This window comes from Microtus pennsylvanicus, chromosome 11 (genome assembly GCF_037038515.1).
Source record: "Microtus pennsylvanicus isolate mMicPen1 chromosome 11, mMicPen1.hap1, whole genome shotgun sequence".
In the NCBI taxonomy this organism is placed as follows: Eukaryota; Metazoa; Chordata; class Mammalia; order Rodentia; family Cricetidae; genus Microtus; species Microtus pennsylvanicus.
This window is the reverse complement of record NC_134589.1, coordinates 93,213,458-93,231,381: the sequence shown is the minus strand read 5'-3', so window position 1 is coordinate 93,231,381 and position 17,924 is coordinate 93,213,458. Positions and strand designations below refer to the sequence as shown.

General features: G+C 52.7%; 2 protein-coding genes across 2 annotated transcripts in view; both read left to right on the top strand.

Annotated features, from left to right (window-relative positions):
• Window positions 1-11,971, top strand: part of Coro7 (coronin 7) — a 53,751-nt gene extending 41,780 nt beyond the window's left edge. The window contains exons 10-28 of the mRNA XM_075941868.1: window positions 2,340-2,394; window positions 2,739-2,796; window positions 2,875-3,020; window positions 3,097-3,189; window positions 3,341-3,472; window positions 4,058-4,184; window positions 4,469-4,644; window positions 5,229-5,337; window positions 5,446-5,532; window positions 5,611-5,753; window positions 5,827-5,931; window positions 6,199-6,284; window positions 7,473-7,614; window positions 7,705-7,794; window positions 8,856-8,972; window positions 9,209-9,344; window positions 9,885-9,976; window positions 11,176-11,262; window positions 11,382-11,971. Coding sequence (XP_075797983.1) covers window positions 2,340-2,394; window positions 2,739-2,796; window positions 2,875-3,020; window positions 3,097-3,189; window positions 3,341-3,472; window positions 4,058-4,184; window positions 4,469-4,644; window positions 5,229-5,337; window positions 5,446-5,532; window positions 5,611-5,753; window positions 5,827-5,931; window positions 6,199-6,284; window positions 7,473-7,614; window positions 7,705-7,794; window positions 8,856-8,972; window positions 9,209-9,344; window positions 9,885-9,976; window positions 11,176-11,262; window positions 11,382-11,387 — 1,987 coding nt within the window. The 3' untranslated portion in view covers window positions 11,388-11,971. The remainder of the gene's footprint in view (window positions 1-2,339; window positions 2,395-2,738; window positions 2,797-2,874; window positions 3,021-3,096; window positions 3,190-3,340; window positions 3,473-4,057; window positions 4,185-4,468; window positions 4,645-5,228; window positions 5,338-5,445; window positions 5,533-5,610; window positions 5,754-5,826; window positions 5,932-6,198; window positions 6,285-7,472; window positions 7,615-7,704; window positions 7,795-8,855; window positions 8,973-9,208; window positions 9,345-9,884; window positions 9,977-11,175; window positions 11,263-11,381) is intronic.
• A 130-nt stretch (window positions 11,972-12,101) lies between these two features.
• On the top strand, window positions 12,102-17,855 carry Pam16 (presequence translocase associated motor 16). Its single transcript, XM_075941899.1, has 5 exons — window positions 12,102-14,067; window positions 16,202-16,286; window positions 17,055-17,191; window positions 17,438-17,503; window positions 17,698-17,855. The coding sequence occupies exons 1-5, from the start codon at window positions 14,065-14,067 to the stop codon at window positions 17,782-17,784; spliced, it is 378 nt and encodes a 125-aa protein (XP_075798014.1). The 5' UTR covers window positions 12,102-14,064; the 3' UTR covers window positions 17,785-17,855.
• Window positions 17,856-17,924: the final 69 nt, after the last annotated feature.

The following is a 17,924-nucleotide window of genomic DNA, read 5'->3' as shown; positions in this document are numbered from 1 at the left end:
CCAGCCCTGCCCTCTATGACTTCCTGTTGCTGCTACCCAGCACCTGAGTCAGGGGGCAGGGCGAGGGGCAGGGCGAGGGAGGCCTAGCCAGCCTTCAGGAGATAATTTAGAGAGCTGGTAAACCTTCAGTGCCCCAGTGGACTTCACAGGGTTCTTGTCATGTTCTCGCCTGTGCAGTACAGCAGAAGGCCATAGAGACGTCCCCCTGGCCCCCAGATCACTTGCTCCCCATCTCTGCTCCAGTCCTGTGTTCCATTGGTTCCTGATTTTCGCAGCCTTTTCTTTCTAATCTCTGTGACCCATCTCAGTGCCATCCTGCGCTTCCCCTGCTTTGTCTAAAGCACACCACACACCTGGGCATGGTAGGACAGTTTGCCTACGCATGTAAAAGGCCCTGAATTCTGTCCCCAGTGTCACAAAACAAACAAAAAGTAACCACCACCTTCTAATTGTTTGTCACCTTCTTGGGACAGAACTCCTGATTCACTGAGCCCTGTTTCAACTGGCTCCGCCTACCTGAGTCGCGGTCATCACCCTCATTGCCCGGGTCACCACACACATCACCTTCCCTACCTTCCAAAGCCTTAAACTCACACCCGCTACCAGCCCTTTGTACAGAATGCCCTTCTTGTCTGGAACACTATCCCCTGTGATATTTGACTTCTGCCTGGCGCTAGAATTGAAGAAGCACCCCTCCCCAGTGGTCCAGCCAAGACCAACTAGCCCCGCCTACTACTACACAACATCGCTTCTTTCATGTGTTTAATTATGGGATTGTGTCTGCCTTGTGCACCAGGCAACTCTGTGCCTTGAGGGTTAGTATGGGGTCTGTAGCACCCTCCTTTATTCATACCAGCAGGTGAGCTGAGGACTGAGCACAGATTAGTTCCTTAAGGGAACGAAGAAATACTTATAATAAATGAGTGAGTAAAGCCATAAGGAAGGTGCAAGGGCTCTAATGTCAACTCCAGTCTTTAGGTGACCCTGAGCCACCTACCGCCTTATCCCTTACTTGCCTTCCGCTGTGGTTGGCAGGGGTCAGGCTGAGTGGAGACGGGCATCAGTGAGGCCAGCTCACCCAGCCATCCTGAGGTAATTAGGGCCTGCATTACTCACAGGTTACCAACTTAGGGTTCTCCAAGAAAGTGTGGAGGTACTTGGGAGCCCTACCCAGCTCTCCACCCACTCTGTGGTTCCTGGAAGAACACTAGTAGTCAGGGGAGGAGGGAACTGGACAGCTGACCCAGAAGGGGACCACAAGAGGGATGGAACTCTGGGAGTGTGGCAGAGACCACGGCCAGAAGCAAGTGATAAATTCTCACAGCCAGGCGTGGTGGCACGTGCCTTTAATCCCAGCACTTGGGAGGCAGAGGAGAAGGATCTCTGAGTTCAAGTTCCAGGACAGCCAGGGCTACACAGAGAAACCCTGTCTCAAGGAAAAAAACACAGAAAAACAAGGCAAAAAGAAGGCTCTCAAGTTCTCCTGTTCTCTTGGGTACTTCTTCCCCAGTAGGAGGAACTGCAAGGTGGAGCTCTTGGGCCAGGGGCCTGCACATGAAGGCCCAGAGGAGGAGGCAGGAGTTCTTGGGCCAGGGGCCTGCACATGAAGGCCCAGAGGAGGAGGCAGGAGTTCTTGGGCCAGGGGCCTGCATATGAAGGCCCAGAGGAGGAGGCAGGAGTTCTTGGGCTGAAGTTGTAGTGTCAGGGGCTCCCAGCCCTCTGCATTCCCAGATACACTCCCTCCCACCATGATCTCACCTCAGGAATGTCCTTCCTACTGGCCTGGGCTGTAGCTACCAAGACTCTAGGGAAGCCCAGCAGCTTCAGGGGCCCTTCTCCCCATTGCCTGGTCCATCTGGGCACAGGGAGTTGGAGTCAGCATAGAGGGCTGTATGGGACTCTAAAGTGTAGGCTGATGAGTGGGTGGTACCACTCCATCCCTGGAGTGGCTAGAGTGGACCCTACTGTGCCTAGGTTGCAGGGTCCCTGGTTGAGCATCTACTCCCTTAATCTCCTTGGCTGTGCTGGTCTCATTAGGTTGACTGAAGCATTCTCAGACATTATGTATATGTGAGCTTCTCATGAATGCCTGAGGCAGAGGTCAGGGCCATTGCAAGCTCTGCAGGGAAGCAAAACAGCTGAATGTGTATGTGGGTGGGCGGGAGGGGCTTAGTATAGGGGCAACCAGGAGAAGAGTTTGAGGATTCTGGGGGCCAACCAGATGCAGCTAAAAGGATCAAGTTACTGGTACCTTCTAGGTCCCTGATCTGATGTCACAGGTTGTCAGCCTTCCTGCCATCCCTAATCTACCGTCTAGCCCACTGGCTCTCTCTCCCCAGGTCTCTGATACCCCTGCTGGATCCAGACTCCGGGCTATTGGTTCTGGCAGGAAAGGTGAGCAAAAAGCTGGATTGCCCCACCCACTGCCCTCCACGGGCACTACTGAGAATCTCTGCCCTGTGCTGTTTTCTTCCTTGCTGTGCCCTGAAAGAGCAACCGAAAACAGTGCAGCCCCATCCTGTGCCATTGTCCTCAGGAGGATAAGACCACATGCTGGCTTGCTGTTGGCATGCCATAAATGCCAATGTATATCCTGGGTGCTCACCACACAACGCAATGAGCAAGTGAGGGAAAGTCTGCCAAGACACGGCTCAGCGCCCAGTAGGATCCAGGTTCCTAGGTGGTTGCTGCAGCCTACAGCCTATGGTCAGGTGGGACTTAGGCTCTGTGTGTTTCAGGGTGACAATCAGCTGTCCTGCTACGAGGTGACGCCACAGCAGCCTGCGCTGAGCCCAGGTGAGTCCTTGCTCTCCCTTGCCACCCTGCCACCGGCTTTCTTCCCTCACTGACCTTCCCCTGTGGTGTCTTTGGCAGTGACCCAGTGTATTCTGGAGAGTGTACTGCGAGGAGCAGCCCTTGTCCCCCGGCGAGCACTGGCTGTCATGAGTTGTGAGGTGCTCCAAGTCCTGCAGCTGAGTGACACAGCCATCATACCCATCAGCCACCATGTACCCCGAAAAGTGAGAGGGGCCTGGACAAGGGATTGGGGACCTAGAGGATTTGGACCTTACTAACCGACTACCTGTCCCTCACCAGGCTGTGGAGTTCCATGAGGACCTGTTTCCTGACACAGCTGGCTCTGTGCCTGCTTCTGATGCCCGCGCCTGGTGGGCTGGGGACAATCAGCAGGTAGGGCCAAGCCTGGCTCGTGCTCCTCCTCTTATCCCCTAGTCTCAGCAATGCTGGGGAAGTCACATTTGGTTCTCAACTTCATGTCCACCCCTCCAAGGGTCTCCTTCACCTCTGGCAGCATGTGCCCCTCTCAGTGCTCTCCCCCCAGGTACAGAAGGTCAGCCTCAACCCAGCCTACCAGCCCCACCCCAGCTTTACTTCCTCCCTGGTGCCCACTATGGAACCGCCCTCGGACATGGCCCAGCCTGCAGAGACTCCCAGAGCTGACACAGACCCAAGTGTAAGTACCAGTTCACCTCCCCACAGCTAATAGGACACCACAGTAGGGTGGTGAAGCGGTTCTATTCACCTGCCAAATAGCCTTGATGATCCTCTTTAGCTGTCGGCATGGCGGAGATGGAGGAGTGTTGCAGCACTGTAAAGAACTGAGCATCGTATCTAAGCTGAGCAGGTGTTAAAGAAACAGGGCTGGTTGGGCAGTGGTGGCGCACACCTTTAATCCGAGCACTCAGGAGGCAGAAGAAGAGTGAGTTCTAGGACAACCAGGGCTACACAGAGAGACCCTGTCTTGAAAAACAAACAAACAAAAAGAAGCAGGGTTGTTCTTGAAATGCTTGCAGCTGTAACTCTTGACATAGTCTCCCACAAACTGGAAGGCGGGAGCAGCCACCCCTGTCCCCTTGGCCTAAAGCTCATTTCCCTCTTTTGATGCCACCTGACTCATAACTCAGCAGGGTCATGCCCAGCCTACTGTCCAGAAGCCCAGAGGAGCCCCGAGCAGTGGCCCAGGGAGTTGGCCAGCTGTCCTCTTTCTGCTTGGTTAGTACACCCAGGGACCACTGGCTGACCAAGTCCTTCCCTCTAGGAGGGCTTCTCCTCCCCTCCCAGCTCACTGATCTCACCCTCCACGCCATCCAGTCTGGGGCCTTCACTCTCCAGCACCAGCGGCATCGGTACCAGCCCCAGTCAGCGGTCACTCCAGAGTCTCCTGGGTAAGCTGCTCAGCGCAGGACCCTGTCTGCCCCAGTTCTAGCCCCGACCCTGAGGGAGACCTTGCATAGACTAACCCAAGCTCCTGCTGCTAGGACTACTGCTTCCCCGACTGGAGAGGAACATGGGCAAGCTTTTTTGGACAAGTTGTATAAGCCAACCCCACAGAGGCCTACTGGGCCCACCCCAGGCTCCTCCCAGTGATGAGGACAGCGGGTGGCCAAGACTAGGCGCAGATGCGTGGATGCAGTATCCTCACCCTTGACTGTGTCCCTACCACCCCCAGGCCCCAGTTCTAAATTCCGCCATGCTCAGGGCACCGTCCTTCACCGAGACAGCCACATCACCAACCTTAAGGGACTCAACCTCACGACCCCTGGCGAGAGCGACGGCTTCTGCGCTAACCGATTGCGTGTGGCTGTGCCCCTGCTCAGCAGTGGCGGGCAGGTGGCTGTGCTTGAGGTAAGGGCCCTGTGGCTGTGCCCCTGCTCAGCAGTGGCGGGCAGGTGGCTGTGCTTGAGGTAAGGGCCCCGTGGCTGTGCCCCTGCTCAGCAGTGGCGGGCAGGTGGCTGTGCTTCAGGTCCCTATAGTAGGCAAGAACAGACCACTAAGGGTCTACCCCAACTCACTGAGTGCAGACCATGCATCAGGCACCTGCCCACATATCCTCTAACCAGCTCAGCTGCCTCATGTGGTAGGTGCCATCCTTATTCCCATTTTTCAGATGAGAGTGAAGAAGTTCAGAGAGGTGTAGTGATCTGCCCTGGTCACACAGCTTTGTAAGTGGAGCAGGATTCAAACCCAAGCAACCTGAGCCCCAAGCCTGAGCTCCTTCGACCCTTCCACGCTGCTGTGCCCTTACTTTATGGGGCCTCACAGCGGGCACTTGGGGCTCAGCACAAGTTGTCCAAGGCAGAGAGCTTGGGGCACCCAGCAGTGGGGCATATGTCATTCTGTTGGGGAAGGTGGGCTCAGGCACCTGTTTTCCTGGGATGGGCTCTCTTGCCTGGTTCTGATGTGCGTTGGGGTGGGGGTTCCTCTTACAGCTACAGAATCCAGGCCGCCTGCCTGACACGGCCTTGCCCACACTGCAGAATGGGACAGCTGTAATGGATCTGGCCTGGGACCCCTTTGACCCAAACCGTCTTGCTGTGGGTAAGGAGCCTGGGTGCCCAGAGTTGAGAAGGTTCCAGGCCATGAGTGGGCAGGGAAGCCAGATACTTCCAGCTCTGCAGTGAAGATATACTCCTCCTTTTCCCATAGCTGGGGAGGATGCCCGGATCCGACTTTGGCGAGTGCCCCCGGGAGGCCTTGAGAATGTTCTCACCACACCTGAGACTGTGCTCACAGGTTAGAGGGCCCTGATAAAGCCAGGTGGGGCAGTGACTTCCCAGGGCTGACTCAGCATCACCTTCTGGTCCTCTCCAGGCCACACAGAAAAGATCTACTCTCTGCGTTTCCATCCCCTGGCTGCTGATGTACTGGCGTCCACTTCCTATGACCTGACTGTTCGCATCTGGGACCTTCAGGCTGGAATTGAACAGCTGAGGCTGCAGGGCCATCAGGACCAGGTAGGACAGCTGCAGAGGCAGGCGCCCAACCCTGAGAGGAGAGGCTGCCACTTATGCCCTTGTTTGTCCCCAGATCTTTAGCTTGGCCTGGAGTCCAGATGGACAGAAGCTGGCCACTGTATGCAAGGATGGGCAAGTACGGGTGTATGCACCCCGGAGCAGCCTTGAACCCCTACAGGTGAGCGTGCATGGTCTAGGACAGGGACAAACTCAAGGTCTATAGATGCACATACATGGTCTGGGGGTTGGGGAACCTCAGGGTCTACACCCATCAGCAGCCCTATGCCTCTGCAAGTAAGCATGTAGGAGCTGGGGGAAAGAGCTCAGGGTCTGTGAGCCCTGGAGCAGCTCTGCATCCCTATAAGTGAGCACTTTTGAGCTAAAAGTGTCCCCCTGTCCATTTGGAGGGGGCTTTGACTGAGTTTTGTGTGATGTATCTCTACAGGAGGGTCCAGGACCTGAAGGTAGCCGTGGAGCCCGCATTGTCTGGGTGTGTGATGGTCGTTGTTTGCTGGTATCTGGTTTTGACAGGTGAGGACTTAGGGACCACCATCCCTAGGCTTTATCAATTTACCTGATTTCCTTTTTCCGAGGTCAAAACATCTAAATCCCAGGCGTGATAGAGTACACTTTAAATCCCAGCGTAGGATCTCTGAATTTGAGGAGTTCAAGGACAACCAGGACTATGTTAAATAGAGAGACCCCGTCTCAAAATAAAACAATAAATTGGGTGGTGGTGCACACCTTTAATCCCAGCACTCGGGAGGCAGAGGCAGGTGGATCGCAGTGAGTTCGAGGCCAGCCTGGTCTACAAGGTGAGCTCCAAGACAGCCAAGAAAATTACACAAAGAAACCCTGTCTTGAAAGAAAAACAAACCAAAAAGGCAATAAAATAAAACAAAACCTGAGCTGGGCAGTGGTGGCGCACGCCTTTAATCCCAGCATTCGGGAGGCAGAGGCAGGTGGATCTCTGTGAGTTCGAGACCAGCCTGGTCTACAAGAGCTAGTTCCAGGACAGGCTCCAAAAACCACAGAGAAACCCTGTCTCAAAAAACCAAAAAAAAATAAAATAAAATAAAAATAAATAAATAAAAATAAAACAAAAACTCTGCCCAGCCCTCAGTAGATGTGTAGATAAATGGATTAGTAGATGTAGGCACTGACGGATAAAGAGATGCATTTGTCAGTGATTAGACAGACAGACTGACGGGTTGGCAGTCGGATGGGAGAAAGTGTTGGGGAGGGAATGTATGTTAACAGGATTCAGAGGGTGAAGCCAGGCTCAGGAACCCATGCCTGATGAAGACCAGGTAGAGCAGAGAACACAGAGCCAGGTGTGCAGGAGAGGCCTGAGGAGGGCACCAGGCACCAGAGATGATGGAGCAGGAAGGCTCCCAAGAGAGGGCTCAGAGGAGCTCATCATTCAGGCTGAGAAGAAAGGCTGGGCTGCTGCAGCTGAGGGTGCAAAGCACAGCGCGGGGGGAGGGGTCCAGACGGAGGCGCAGACCAGGACAGACACTGGGGTCAGGGTTGTAAGGAGGACGAGGAGCTGGGAGGCAAGGGGAAGCCCCATCCAGCCACGTCTAAGGGCTGGACTCATCTCCCCTTGGACTGATGGCTCCTAGGCTTTCCAGCCCAGACAGGAACAGGGTCTCTGTGGGAGTTGTTGCCCTACCCGAGGCTTCTTAAGGATCTGTTCTACCCCTGACTCCCTGGCAGCCGAAGTGAACGCCAGCTGCAGTTGTACATGGCTGATGCCCTAGCAGACGGCCCCTTAGCAGTGCTGGGTCTCGATGTAGCTCCTTCAACCCTGCTTCCAAGCTATGACCCTGATACTGGCCTGGTGCTTCTCACTGGCAAGGTTGGCTGGGATGGACTGCCTGGGGTGGGGGCAGGGCAGGGTCTGGTGTAGCTGGCTGCTTCCCTTCCATACCCCACCTCTGTCCTCCAGGGTGATACCCGTGTGTTCCTGTATGAGGTGCTCCCAGAGGCCCCTTTCTTTTTGGAGTGCAACAGCTTCACATCATCTGACCCTCACAAGGTGATGTCTCTTTTACTTTCTGTCCCCAAGTTGGACTGCGAGCGTCCCATGCCCCCTTGTGGTCATGTGCAGAAATGCAGGAGCCAATGGGGGTCAAGGGAGTCAAAGTCCTGTCTAGAGAGCTATGCCCAGTAGCAGGTTTAGCTGACAGGAATAATCTGAGAGTTTTGGGAGCTGGCTTATATTCAGCCATTACTAAACATTAAACTATATAAGGTTAAGTTATATGAACCAGGCATGATGACACAAACCTGTCATCCCAGCACTCTGGAGGTCATGAGTTTTGACAACCTGGGTGCTATAGTAAAACCCTGCTTCAATCAAGCAAAGACATCCAAGGGAACAAATTCTGCTTCATTTCCTTTTTTTTTTTTCTAGAGAGGGTTTTCTGTGGCTTTGGTGCCTGTCCCGGAACTAGCTCTTGTAGACCAGGCTGTCTGCTTCATTTCTTGCTTACCTTAATGTGGGATGCACATGAATTAAACTCATGCAGGGATCTGTCCCACAGTGGCTTGTGGCATACTACTTTAAGTACTGCTTACAGTGGACCATGGTGGGACTTTGTCCTCTGTAGAATAGGCCAGTGGTACATGTCTGGTCTTTTCTCCGTAAAAACTCGTTGTTCCCACTGGCAGCACACCACTACTGTCTTATGTACTGTTCTATTGCTGTGAAGAGACACCATGACCAAGGCAGCGAGAAAGGAAGTTGTTAATTGTAGACTTGCTTACTGTTTCAGAGGGCGAGTCCGTGACCATTATGGCAGGAGAGTGGCAGCAGGCAGAGAGAGGGAGAGCTAACTGTGGAATAGCATGGGTTTTTAAAACCCTAAAGCCCATCCCTAGTAACATACCTCCTAATCCTTCCTAAATAGTTGTATCACCAGAGGACCAAGCATTCAAATATCTGAGCCTATGGGGACCATTCTCATTCAGACCACTGCAGTTACCGAAGGGCAGGCCGTGGTCCTCCTGGCCTAAATGAGGATGCTACCTTAGGGTGCCCTGTATCCAATTAGGAGCTCTTGGTGGCTCTACTTTCTACTTCCTCACTCCTCCTAGGGCTTTGTCCTTCTGCCCAAGACTGAGTGTGACATTCGGGAAGTGGAGTTTGCCCGATGCCTGCGGTTACGCCAGACCTCCCTGGAGCCTGTTGCTTTCCGGCTGCCCCGAGTCAGGGTGAGTTTGGGTCAAGGACTCAATCCCTTCCTTTTGTGGCTGACCAGGGATCCAGGAATTTAGGTTCTTATCTGTTCTTTCATCCAAAGCTCCCCACTGTCTAGTTTTGGGAAACATCTACTTCTATATTCTCCTGAAATTTTGCAAAGCATGTGATTGCCAGTGTGGGTGAGGCCAGGTCTTATGGTCCCGGGCCCCTGGTCAGTGTCTCATGATAATCCCCTTTTCCTCTACAGAAAGAATTCTTCCAGGATGATGTGTTCCCGGACACAGCTGTGAGCTGGGAGCCAGTACTCAATGCCAAAGCCTGGCTGGGGGGTGCTAATGGACAGCCCCAGCTACTGAGTTTGCAGCCCCCGGGCATGACCCCAGGTTGAGTAAGGGATAAAATGGGGAGGCAGTGGGGGAGAGGGAGTCTGGACAGGAGTGGGAGGAAGGAGCAGAAGGTCCAAGTGCAGTCCTCCGTTTCTGCTGCCACATAGAGACCTGGCTCACCTAAGGATGGCTGGACATGTCTCCAGACCAGTCTCTGAACCCCTGGAGGGCAAGTCCTGTGGTTTATATTTTATCCTAGTACACATGCATATCTAAACACACATACACATGTTTTGTATTCAACACATGTACCTTTTTTTTTTTTTTTGAGACAAGGGTTTCTCTGTGTGACAGCTCTGGCTGTCCTAGAACTCTATTTGTAGACCAGGCTAGCCTTGAACTCCCAGAGATCCTCCTGCCTCTGACCGCCACTACCTGACTCACATGCATACTCTTACAAATATATATTTTGGGCAGGTCTGGTGAACAAGGTTTTTGATACTTGTTATCGCCACCTCTCTGATCTCTGCCAGAGAATCTCCTGGGAGTTGATTCTAAACAGGGCCTTCTTTGATGCTTGTCCTTGCTCCACCCCAGTGAGCCAAGCCCCCCGTGAGGTCCCTGCCCGAAGAACTCCATCCTCAGCACAGTACTTGGAAGAGAAGTCTGACGAACAAAAAAAGGAAGAGGTGGGCATGGGAGAGAGCTGTGCTGTGCTGTGCAGACATGGGAGAGGGCTGTGCTGTGCTGTGCTGTGCTGTGCAGACATGGGAGAGAGGGCTGTGCTGTGCTGTGCTGTGCAGACATGGGAGAGAGAGCTGTGCTGTGCTGTGCTGTGCAGACATGGGAGAGAGGGCTGTGCTGTGCAGACATGGGAGAGAGGGCTGTGCTGTGCAGACATGGGAGAGAGGGCTGTGCTGTGCTGTGCTGTGCAGACATGGGAGAGAGGGCTGTGCTGTGCTGTGCAGACATGGGAGAGAGGGCTGTGCTGTGCTGTGCTGTGCAGACATGGGAGAGGGCTGTGCTGTGCTGTGCTGTGCTGTGCTGTGCAGACATGGGAGAGAGCTGTGCTGTGCTGTGCAGACATGGGAGAGAGGGCTGTGCTGTGCTGTGCAGACATGGGAGAGAGGGCTGTGCTGTGCTGTGCTGTGCAGACATGGGAGAGGGCTGTGCTGTGCTGTGCTGTGCTGTGCAGACATGGGAGAGAGCTGTGCTGTGCTGTGCAGACATGGGAGAGAGGGCTGTGCTGTGCTGTGCTGTGCAGACATGGGAGAGAGGGCTGTGCTGTGCTGTGCTGTGCAGACATGGGAGAGAGGGCTGTGCTGTGCTGTGCTGTGCAGACATGGGAGAGAGGGCTGTGCTGTGCTGTGCTGTGCAGACATGGGAGAGGGCTGTGCTGTGCTGTGCTGTGCTGTGCAGACATGGGAGAGAGGGCTGTGCTGTGCTGTGCTGTGCTGTGCAGACATGGGAGAGGGCTGGCTGTGCTGTGTCCTCCGTGTGCTGGGTTACCTGCCAGATCACCAGCCCCAACCCAGATGGGAGGACAAGCCATGTGTCACACTTGTTTCCATACTAGACTTTGGGGAGGAGTCATACCCAGGGACCTGCTGCTGTCCCCAAGGCACAGGAAGCCAGGGAGGGCAGCGAGGCACACACATTTTAGACAGCCCTTGTCCAGCCAAAGTTAAAGATTGGTTACCTAAGCCTATGGTGATTCTGGTGCACATTTTTACTGTCTTTGCATCTTCTACAATGCAGACCCATCAACCTTGTCAGGGTTCTAACCAAAATGACTCCTTTTCAGCATTATTGCTGTTAAAAATGGGGTTTTAAGCTGTTAAGGTCAGGGAGTCATTTCTTTCAGTGCCTCCCCCATCTCCCTCCACAGCTGCTTAATGCTATGGTGGCGAAGCTGGGAAACAGAGAGGACCCATTGCCCCAGGACTCCTTTGAAGGGGTGGATGAAGACGAGTGGGTGAGTGACAGCTGGCCCCAGCTTCCTTAGCCAACAGCACTGTTCTCCTGTAAATGCCGTGGCATGCACCCTCCCTCTCTAGGCCCTCTTAACTCCTGCCTCCTGGTTTCTCACCCCAGGACTAGCCTGCACACCAGGCACCCCTGGCCTCAACTGCCACTGCCACCTCCTAGGACCACCTGCTGCCCTCCACACCTTGCATCTCTGCAAACTGGACAGCGCTGCTCTGGCCCTGGCAGGCACATGGAGCCCAGGAGCCCTGGGTTTCCTGCAGGCCCCAGGCACTTCACTGCTGCTGGGCCCACTGCTCCTCTGCCCTCTGGGGCCGGCTGCTTACCCCAGCTGCCTGTTAGCATGTGACACCAGTGGGTGGGAAGTGGATGTCAGTAGCATGTCTCCGGGCCAACCCCGGATGCCTCGTCTCTCCTGGTCTCTCTGCTGGCTTCATCTAACATCGTCAGTTACTACATGCCAACCTGTCTTGCCTGCTGTCCCAGATCCAGTCAAGGACATTGGGGGCTGGCCCCCCACCAGGCTGCTGGGAGCAGCTTTATCCTCAGGGGCCTAGGACCATTTGCCCTGCTTCCCTTGGCTTGAGGCCAGGAGAAAGGGTCTTGTGGAGCTAACAGCTTCATTACAGTGGTGTGAACCCCACAACCAGCCTATCCATGCTCTGGATGTTTTCATCAATTAAACTTTTCTAAGTTGCTGCCTCTCGTGCTGCTCTCTGGAAGTCTAGAAAGAAGGGGACAGAAGATGAGTGAGAGAACTTGGTTCTGGGCTCCTTCATACTGGTTTTACTTTGCTCCATTTACTTTGTAATGATCAGCTGATCATAGCTTTGTCCTAGGGAACCAGGCCATGCTTAGGAAAGCAGCTATGAGGAAATCTGTGAACTGCCTCGGGGGGCGGGACAAGCAGTGTGTCAAGGCAGGTAGCCGAGAGGAGATACTTGTGTTCTTTGAAACTGAAAACTAAAACCTGAAGGAGCCAAGAGCAAACAAAAGGAAGTTGAGCAGTGTACCAGGGTAAGAGAGTTTGGAGAGCTAGAGGGAGGAAGGAAAGAATGGGCAGTGGGCTAGAGCAGGGGTTCGCAATCTGTGGGTCACTTGAGCCCATTGGAAAACACAGCTATTTACATCGTGATTTGCAACAGTAGCAAGTTACGGTTACGAAGCAGCAACAAAAATAATTTTATGGTTGAGCCACCACAACATGAGGAACTGTATTAAAGGTCACAGCATTAGGAAGGTTGAGAACCACTGCTCTGGAGGAATCTGACTTAAATCCATTCACCAAACACCTATAAGTGTCCATGGCATGCCAGACAGCCCTCCAGGCTTGATAGCTAAGAGGAAACACATAAATGTTCTGACCACTGAGAGTTCATACTCTAGTGGAGAGGCATAGCAATAAATGATGACGGTAAAATATCAAATTATTTAAATTCATTATTTGTTAAATTAATTATTAATTATTGGATTATTTTACAAAAGAAATTATGTCGTAGAGCAGTGGATCTCAACCTTCCTAATGCTGCAACCCTTTAATACAGTTCCTCGTGCTATGGAGACCCCCAATCATAAAATTATTTTTGTTGCTACTTCATAAGTGTAATTTGTTACTGTTATGAATTGCAATGTAAGTATTTTTGGAGAAAGAGGTTTGCTAAGGAAGTTTCGACGCACAGGTTGAGAACCGCTGTTGTAGAGGATGAGAGCTTCAAGGAAAAATATAGAGCAAATGGAGCATGAAGGGATAAAGCAGTCACAAGAGGCCACATTTAGTTCTGATTCTATAGAATGTCCAGAGCAAACATGGACAGTTTCCAGAGTAGGAAAGGGACTGCGGCTGGAAATGGCCTGAACGAGACGGTGGCGATGGCAGAACTGAATTGCGCACTCAAAAAGGTGGAACTGTTTGGTGTGTGGATTCTGAACAGACCAGAGAAGATCTTGTTAGGACCTGGAGAGAAGAGATTCCTCTGCAAGCCAATCAGAGGAACTTAAATAAAAAACAAACCTGGCAACCTGATCAGCTTGGACATAAAGATTCCATAACCAGCTAGGTGGTGATGCTCGCCTTTTATCCCAGCCGGAGGCAGAGGTAAGTAATCTTTTGAGTTCAAGGCCAGACTGGTCTACAGAGTTCCAGGACTGACAGGACTGCACAGAGCAACCCTATCTCGACACCACTGCCCCCCAGAAAAATGAATCCAGAACCATCAGAAAATAAACATCTGTTGTTTAAAGCACATCCCAGACCCTCCAAAGCAGAACAGCATGGTGGGCGCATTAATATTGTAGAGGAACTTGATGGACCTCACTGAGAAGGTGGCTTTGGATTACATACTTGAGGTGGGTGGGGACGAACCTGAAGGGTATTGAAGGGTATCTAGGAAAGAGTTTCACAAGCAGGAAAAATCTGCAATTGAACCTATTTTGAAGTACCTAGTTTTCTTAAGTATTTCAGAGAATTTGACATCCATTCCTTTATTACTTTGACTTATTTCATATGATGGCTTCTTCCTAAATATTTTGGGAAAGTGAAGGAACGAAGCTTGCTACACGAGTACGCGCCGAAGGTCTAGAGCCGCCCGTCGCTCGCCCAGCAGTCTTCTGACCCCGAAGCAGGCTCCGCCTACAGTCACGGTGACTTCCGTCTGAGTCCCGCCCCTGGAACTGCGCCGCGGCCTCGCGCACGCGCTCTCCGGTCTTCCTTGACCTCTGACCCACCGGCCGCGCAGGAGCTGGTCCCGGGGTCGGGAAGCGGCACCCGTGCCCCTGAGGTGGAGCTGCCGCCATGGTGAGTCTCGGGAAGGGAGGTTTAGTCAGAGTCGTGAGCCGCCCGCGTACCCCACAGGAAGCAATGTCAGTGGCGTGTCGCGGGGTCGCAGACCGTTGACGCCCGGGCGGGGACGACCGCGGGCCTGAGAACCGAGGCTCGGCCGGCAGGAAGCCCCCAGCCAAGTCCTGCCTCGGCGTCAGCGAACCGCTGTAGGCGGTGAGAGGAGGGGATTGGAGGGTGGGCCGGTTCCTGAGTGGCAGGACCCGGCGTTGTCTGTGATGTCGCTTGGTTTTTAACTGCGTTTGACAGTTGGCTCGTCCAAGGAATTGGTAGACCTGGGACCTGAGCTGAAATCGAGACCTGGTGGCTGAGTGTGTGTGGGAAGCATGCAGGTCACCTGTGCAACCTTTAAAAGGCAGGTTCTTGAGGTCTGACCCAGTGATCGGAAGGCGGTTGGTTGGGGGAGCCCATTTGTTTGTTTCCTTACCTATTTATTTACTTGAGACAGGGTGTCACTGTGTAATGAGGCCGTGGCTGTCCACGTACTTTCTGTGTAGTAGGTCAGGCTGGTCTTAAACTCATCTCATTGAGATCCACCTGCCTCTGCCTCCGGCATTAAAGGTGTGCGCCACCACCCCTAGCTGGGGAGCCTGTTATTTATTGGAAGGTGGCAGTTAACTTTCAGTTGCTTTATGTAGATTGTTATTTAATCTTTCTCAGTTGTCCCCGTTTTTAAACTTAAAAGACGGAGAATTTAACTTTTCCAGGAAGTTAAATCTTTCCCGGAAGAGTCAGAACCTGGTTTGGGTCCCAGTTTTGCTCATGTTCTGAGACTACACATTTCCCACCGTATAGTACCTGCCTTGTAATTGGGTCACCTACATCTAGTGGGACTTGTGTTGATTCCCCGTGGAACTGGGTCTTTATCACATATCCTCCACATTCAACTCAGAAATTCTCTCAGGTCATGGTGGCTTACACTTGCAAACCCAGCACTTGGGAGGCTTAGGAAGGATGGTCAGGAGTTCCAGGGCAGCCTGCATACTTTAGTAAAGATGGCTGAGGGTATAGCTCAGTGTTACAGTGCTTGCCACCACAGGAGAGGCCTTCGATTCAGTGCCCAGGACGCTTCCAAAAGAGGCAAAGAAAAGTTCTGTGGGAAGGTACATGTGGGAGGAGCCTAGGAATTTTCACCTGGGAGTCGGGTTATAGCGTGCTTTGCCAAGCCCTGAAGGGTGCTGAAGATTTTTGGTTTGGGGCATTGTCTTGCTCTGTAACTCAGGCTAGCCTCAAAGTCTAGGTACCCTCCTGCCCCAGGCTCCTGAGGGTTGGAGTTTGAGGTTTGCGCCACATCGCGCCTGGGCAGTCTTGGCCATATCTATGTAGAAAGGAAGGTATTCATAGTGAAGGAACTGAGAGCAGTGGAGACATTAAGCATTCAAGAAGCAGGGGAGCTTACCTAGAAGTAAAGAGTGCAGCTGCAATGCGGGGGAAGGGTAAGAGAGAGAGATTCCAGAGAACGAGGCTGGCTGGGGTCAGAGGTGGGAGGAGGAAATGAATTTGCACCGTGGAGAACTGGGCAGCCACCTTAACTCAGCAATGGCGGCGTGGAAACCCTGCCTGGGGAACGAAGCCTTGGCCAAGCAGAATTAAGAGTGATTTGATTAAAGTGTTGGCTCATGGACAGTCTTGCTCTTTCTTAGAATGAGCACTCTTACCTGCTGAACCATCTTCTTGGGCCATCCATTTGTTTGGGTTTTATTATGAGATCTGGGCTCATGCGCACCCTACTGGGCCTCCCCTCTCTGCACACCACAGACCTTTAGTGATTTTGTTGCTGTGTTGTATTCATGGACAGATTCCAAGTCCTAGGGCTTGAAGTCTTGGGAGAGTTAGGATGGATCTATTTTTCCCTGGTAATATGGACGCTGGCCCGATGGTCCCAAAAGCAGAGAGGAGCCGTCAGCCTTGGCGTCGATTAAACTGGTGGTGGTGGCAGTCTGGGACTGCCAGGTTCTTCCCATAAGTCAGTGTCGGTTTCATGCCCTATAGCCTTTCCAGTCTACCTCTGGGCACGCCAGCGAATTTAGAGTTTAGAGAAGTTAGCCCTTAGATCATCCCCACATCTCCAAGGTGTTCTTTTTGTCCACAGGCCAAGTACCTGGCCCAGATCATTGTGATGGGTGTGCAGGTGGTGGGCAGAGCCTTTGCCCGGGCCCTGAGGCAGGAGTTTGCAGGTAAGACTATCCCTGCATGCTGGGAGCCCTGCCCAGCTTAGATTTCCCCTGTGGGTTGTGTCAGTTGTGAATGAAGGGACCTCTTTTGGGTAAAGTTCTGCGGCTTAGATGCTGGAGTACTTTCCCATGGGAGGAGGCGGTGCCAGATTTTGAGACATTCCTATATACAGGAAAGGTTTGTTTTCAGTTTGGCCTGGTTAGCACAAGTGTCCAGGGCAGATGGGCCCCCGTGGCAGTCCATTTTGGTAAATAAAGTAAGATAGTCCCATCTTCTGTCTGCTTTCACGGAGAGCTGAGTAATTCCAACACAGATTAACTGGCTGCAGAGTTAAAATGTTTATTACCTGGCATCTGAAGAGAAAGTTTGCTGGCTTTTGACTGTAAGGTCACCAAAGGAAAGCAGTTCCCCAGGTGGTCTGGGCACCGGCTAGGCCAGCTGTGGGGGCTCTGACACCAGCTACTGTTCCTCCCTTAGTTTTACCATAGTCCCCAAAGTAGCTTAAAGCTCTCAAATATGCTAGGCCTCTGGGACAAGGAACGGGGGGAGGAGAGGGGACAAGGTCATCTTGTGGTCTAGATTGGGGGACCAAGAGCCTAGTTTGACCCCATCTTCCCCTTCCGTGTGGAATGTTTGCCTCTCCCCTCCAAAAAGAAGCCAGTACTAAAGAAAAGCGGCTCCTGGGAGAAATGTTTCTTTAGTGTCACTTAGAAGGCCTGGGGGAAGCTCTGGGCCACGAGGGGGCTAAGCAGTCACCCATGTATCCACAGCAAGCCAGGCAGCTGCTGATGCTCGGGGTCGTGCTGGGCACCAGTCTGCAGCCGCATCCAACCTCTCTGGCCTCAGCCTCCAGGAGGCCCAGCAGATTCTCAACATCTCCAAGCTGAACCCTGAGGAGGTCCAGAAGGTGAGGCCTCTCATGGGTCATGGGACTGTGTTGCATGGGCAGTCAGAGGAGGGTGGGTGTGGAAGCTCTGACCACAGCCAGTGAGAGACTGGCTGTGTAAGTAGAGACACAGCTAGCTGTAGCAGCTGAGCCATCCCCACAGGGTTACCTGTATCCTTTGGACACAGCAGTTTCCTACATGACATGTGGCCCTTTAACTTCTCTTGCCATCAGCCTTCCCTGATGTTCACTGTCTCATCTCCGCAGAATTATGAACACCTATTTAAAGTGAACGATAAATCCGTGGGTGGCTCCTTCTACTTGCAGTCAAAGGTGAGTGCTTTTAATTCTATGAGGAAAGGAAGCCATAGGCTTCCCCTTCCACCTTAGAGTGCTACTTAAGTTGTTTGAATCTTGGTAGTCTGCTGTCCTCTAGGGAGGTTGTTAGGGCCTGGGACAGGAAGGGAAAAGGCCCTTGATTCAGGCAAAGAGCAGAGATTGCCAGAGCCTGATCTTCCTCCTCCTAGGTTGTCCGTGCAAAGGAACGCCTAGATGAGGAACTCCGAATACAAGCCCAGGAAGACAAAAAGAAAGGGCAGATGCCCAAAACGTGACTGCTGGGCACACTCCACCCCACCCATTGCCTCATAATTTATAGCTTGGTAATAAATGTCTTTTCCATGTTTCTCCGGTGCTTATATTCCTATTTGAGAAGGTCGCTCACTTCCTATTTGTGGCTGTGAAAGAGTCAGGG

What these genes read in the sequence shown, in the direction of transcription:
- Pam16 (XM_075941899.1), top strand. An exon ending in ACCCTGAGGAGGTCCAGAAG is followed by an intron (nt 17,192 to 17,437) that starts GTGAGGCCTCTC and finishes TCATCTCCGCAG; the next exon opens with AATTATGAACACCTATTTAA. An exon ending in CCTTCTACTTGCAGTCAAAG is followed by an intron (nt 17,504 to 17,697) that starts GTGAGTGCTTTT and finishes TCCTCCTCCTAG; the next exon opens with GTTGTCCGTGCAAAGGAACG.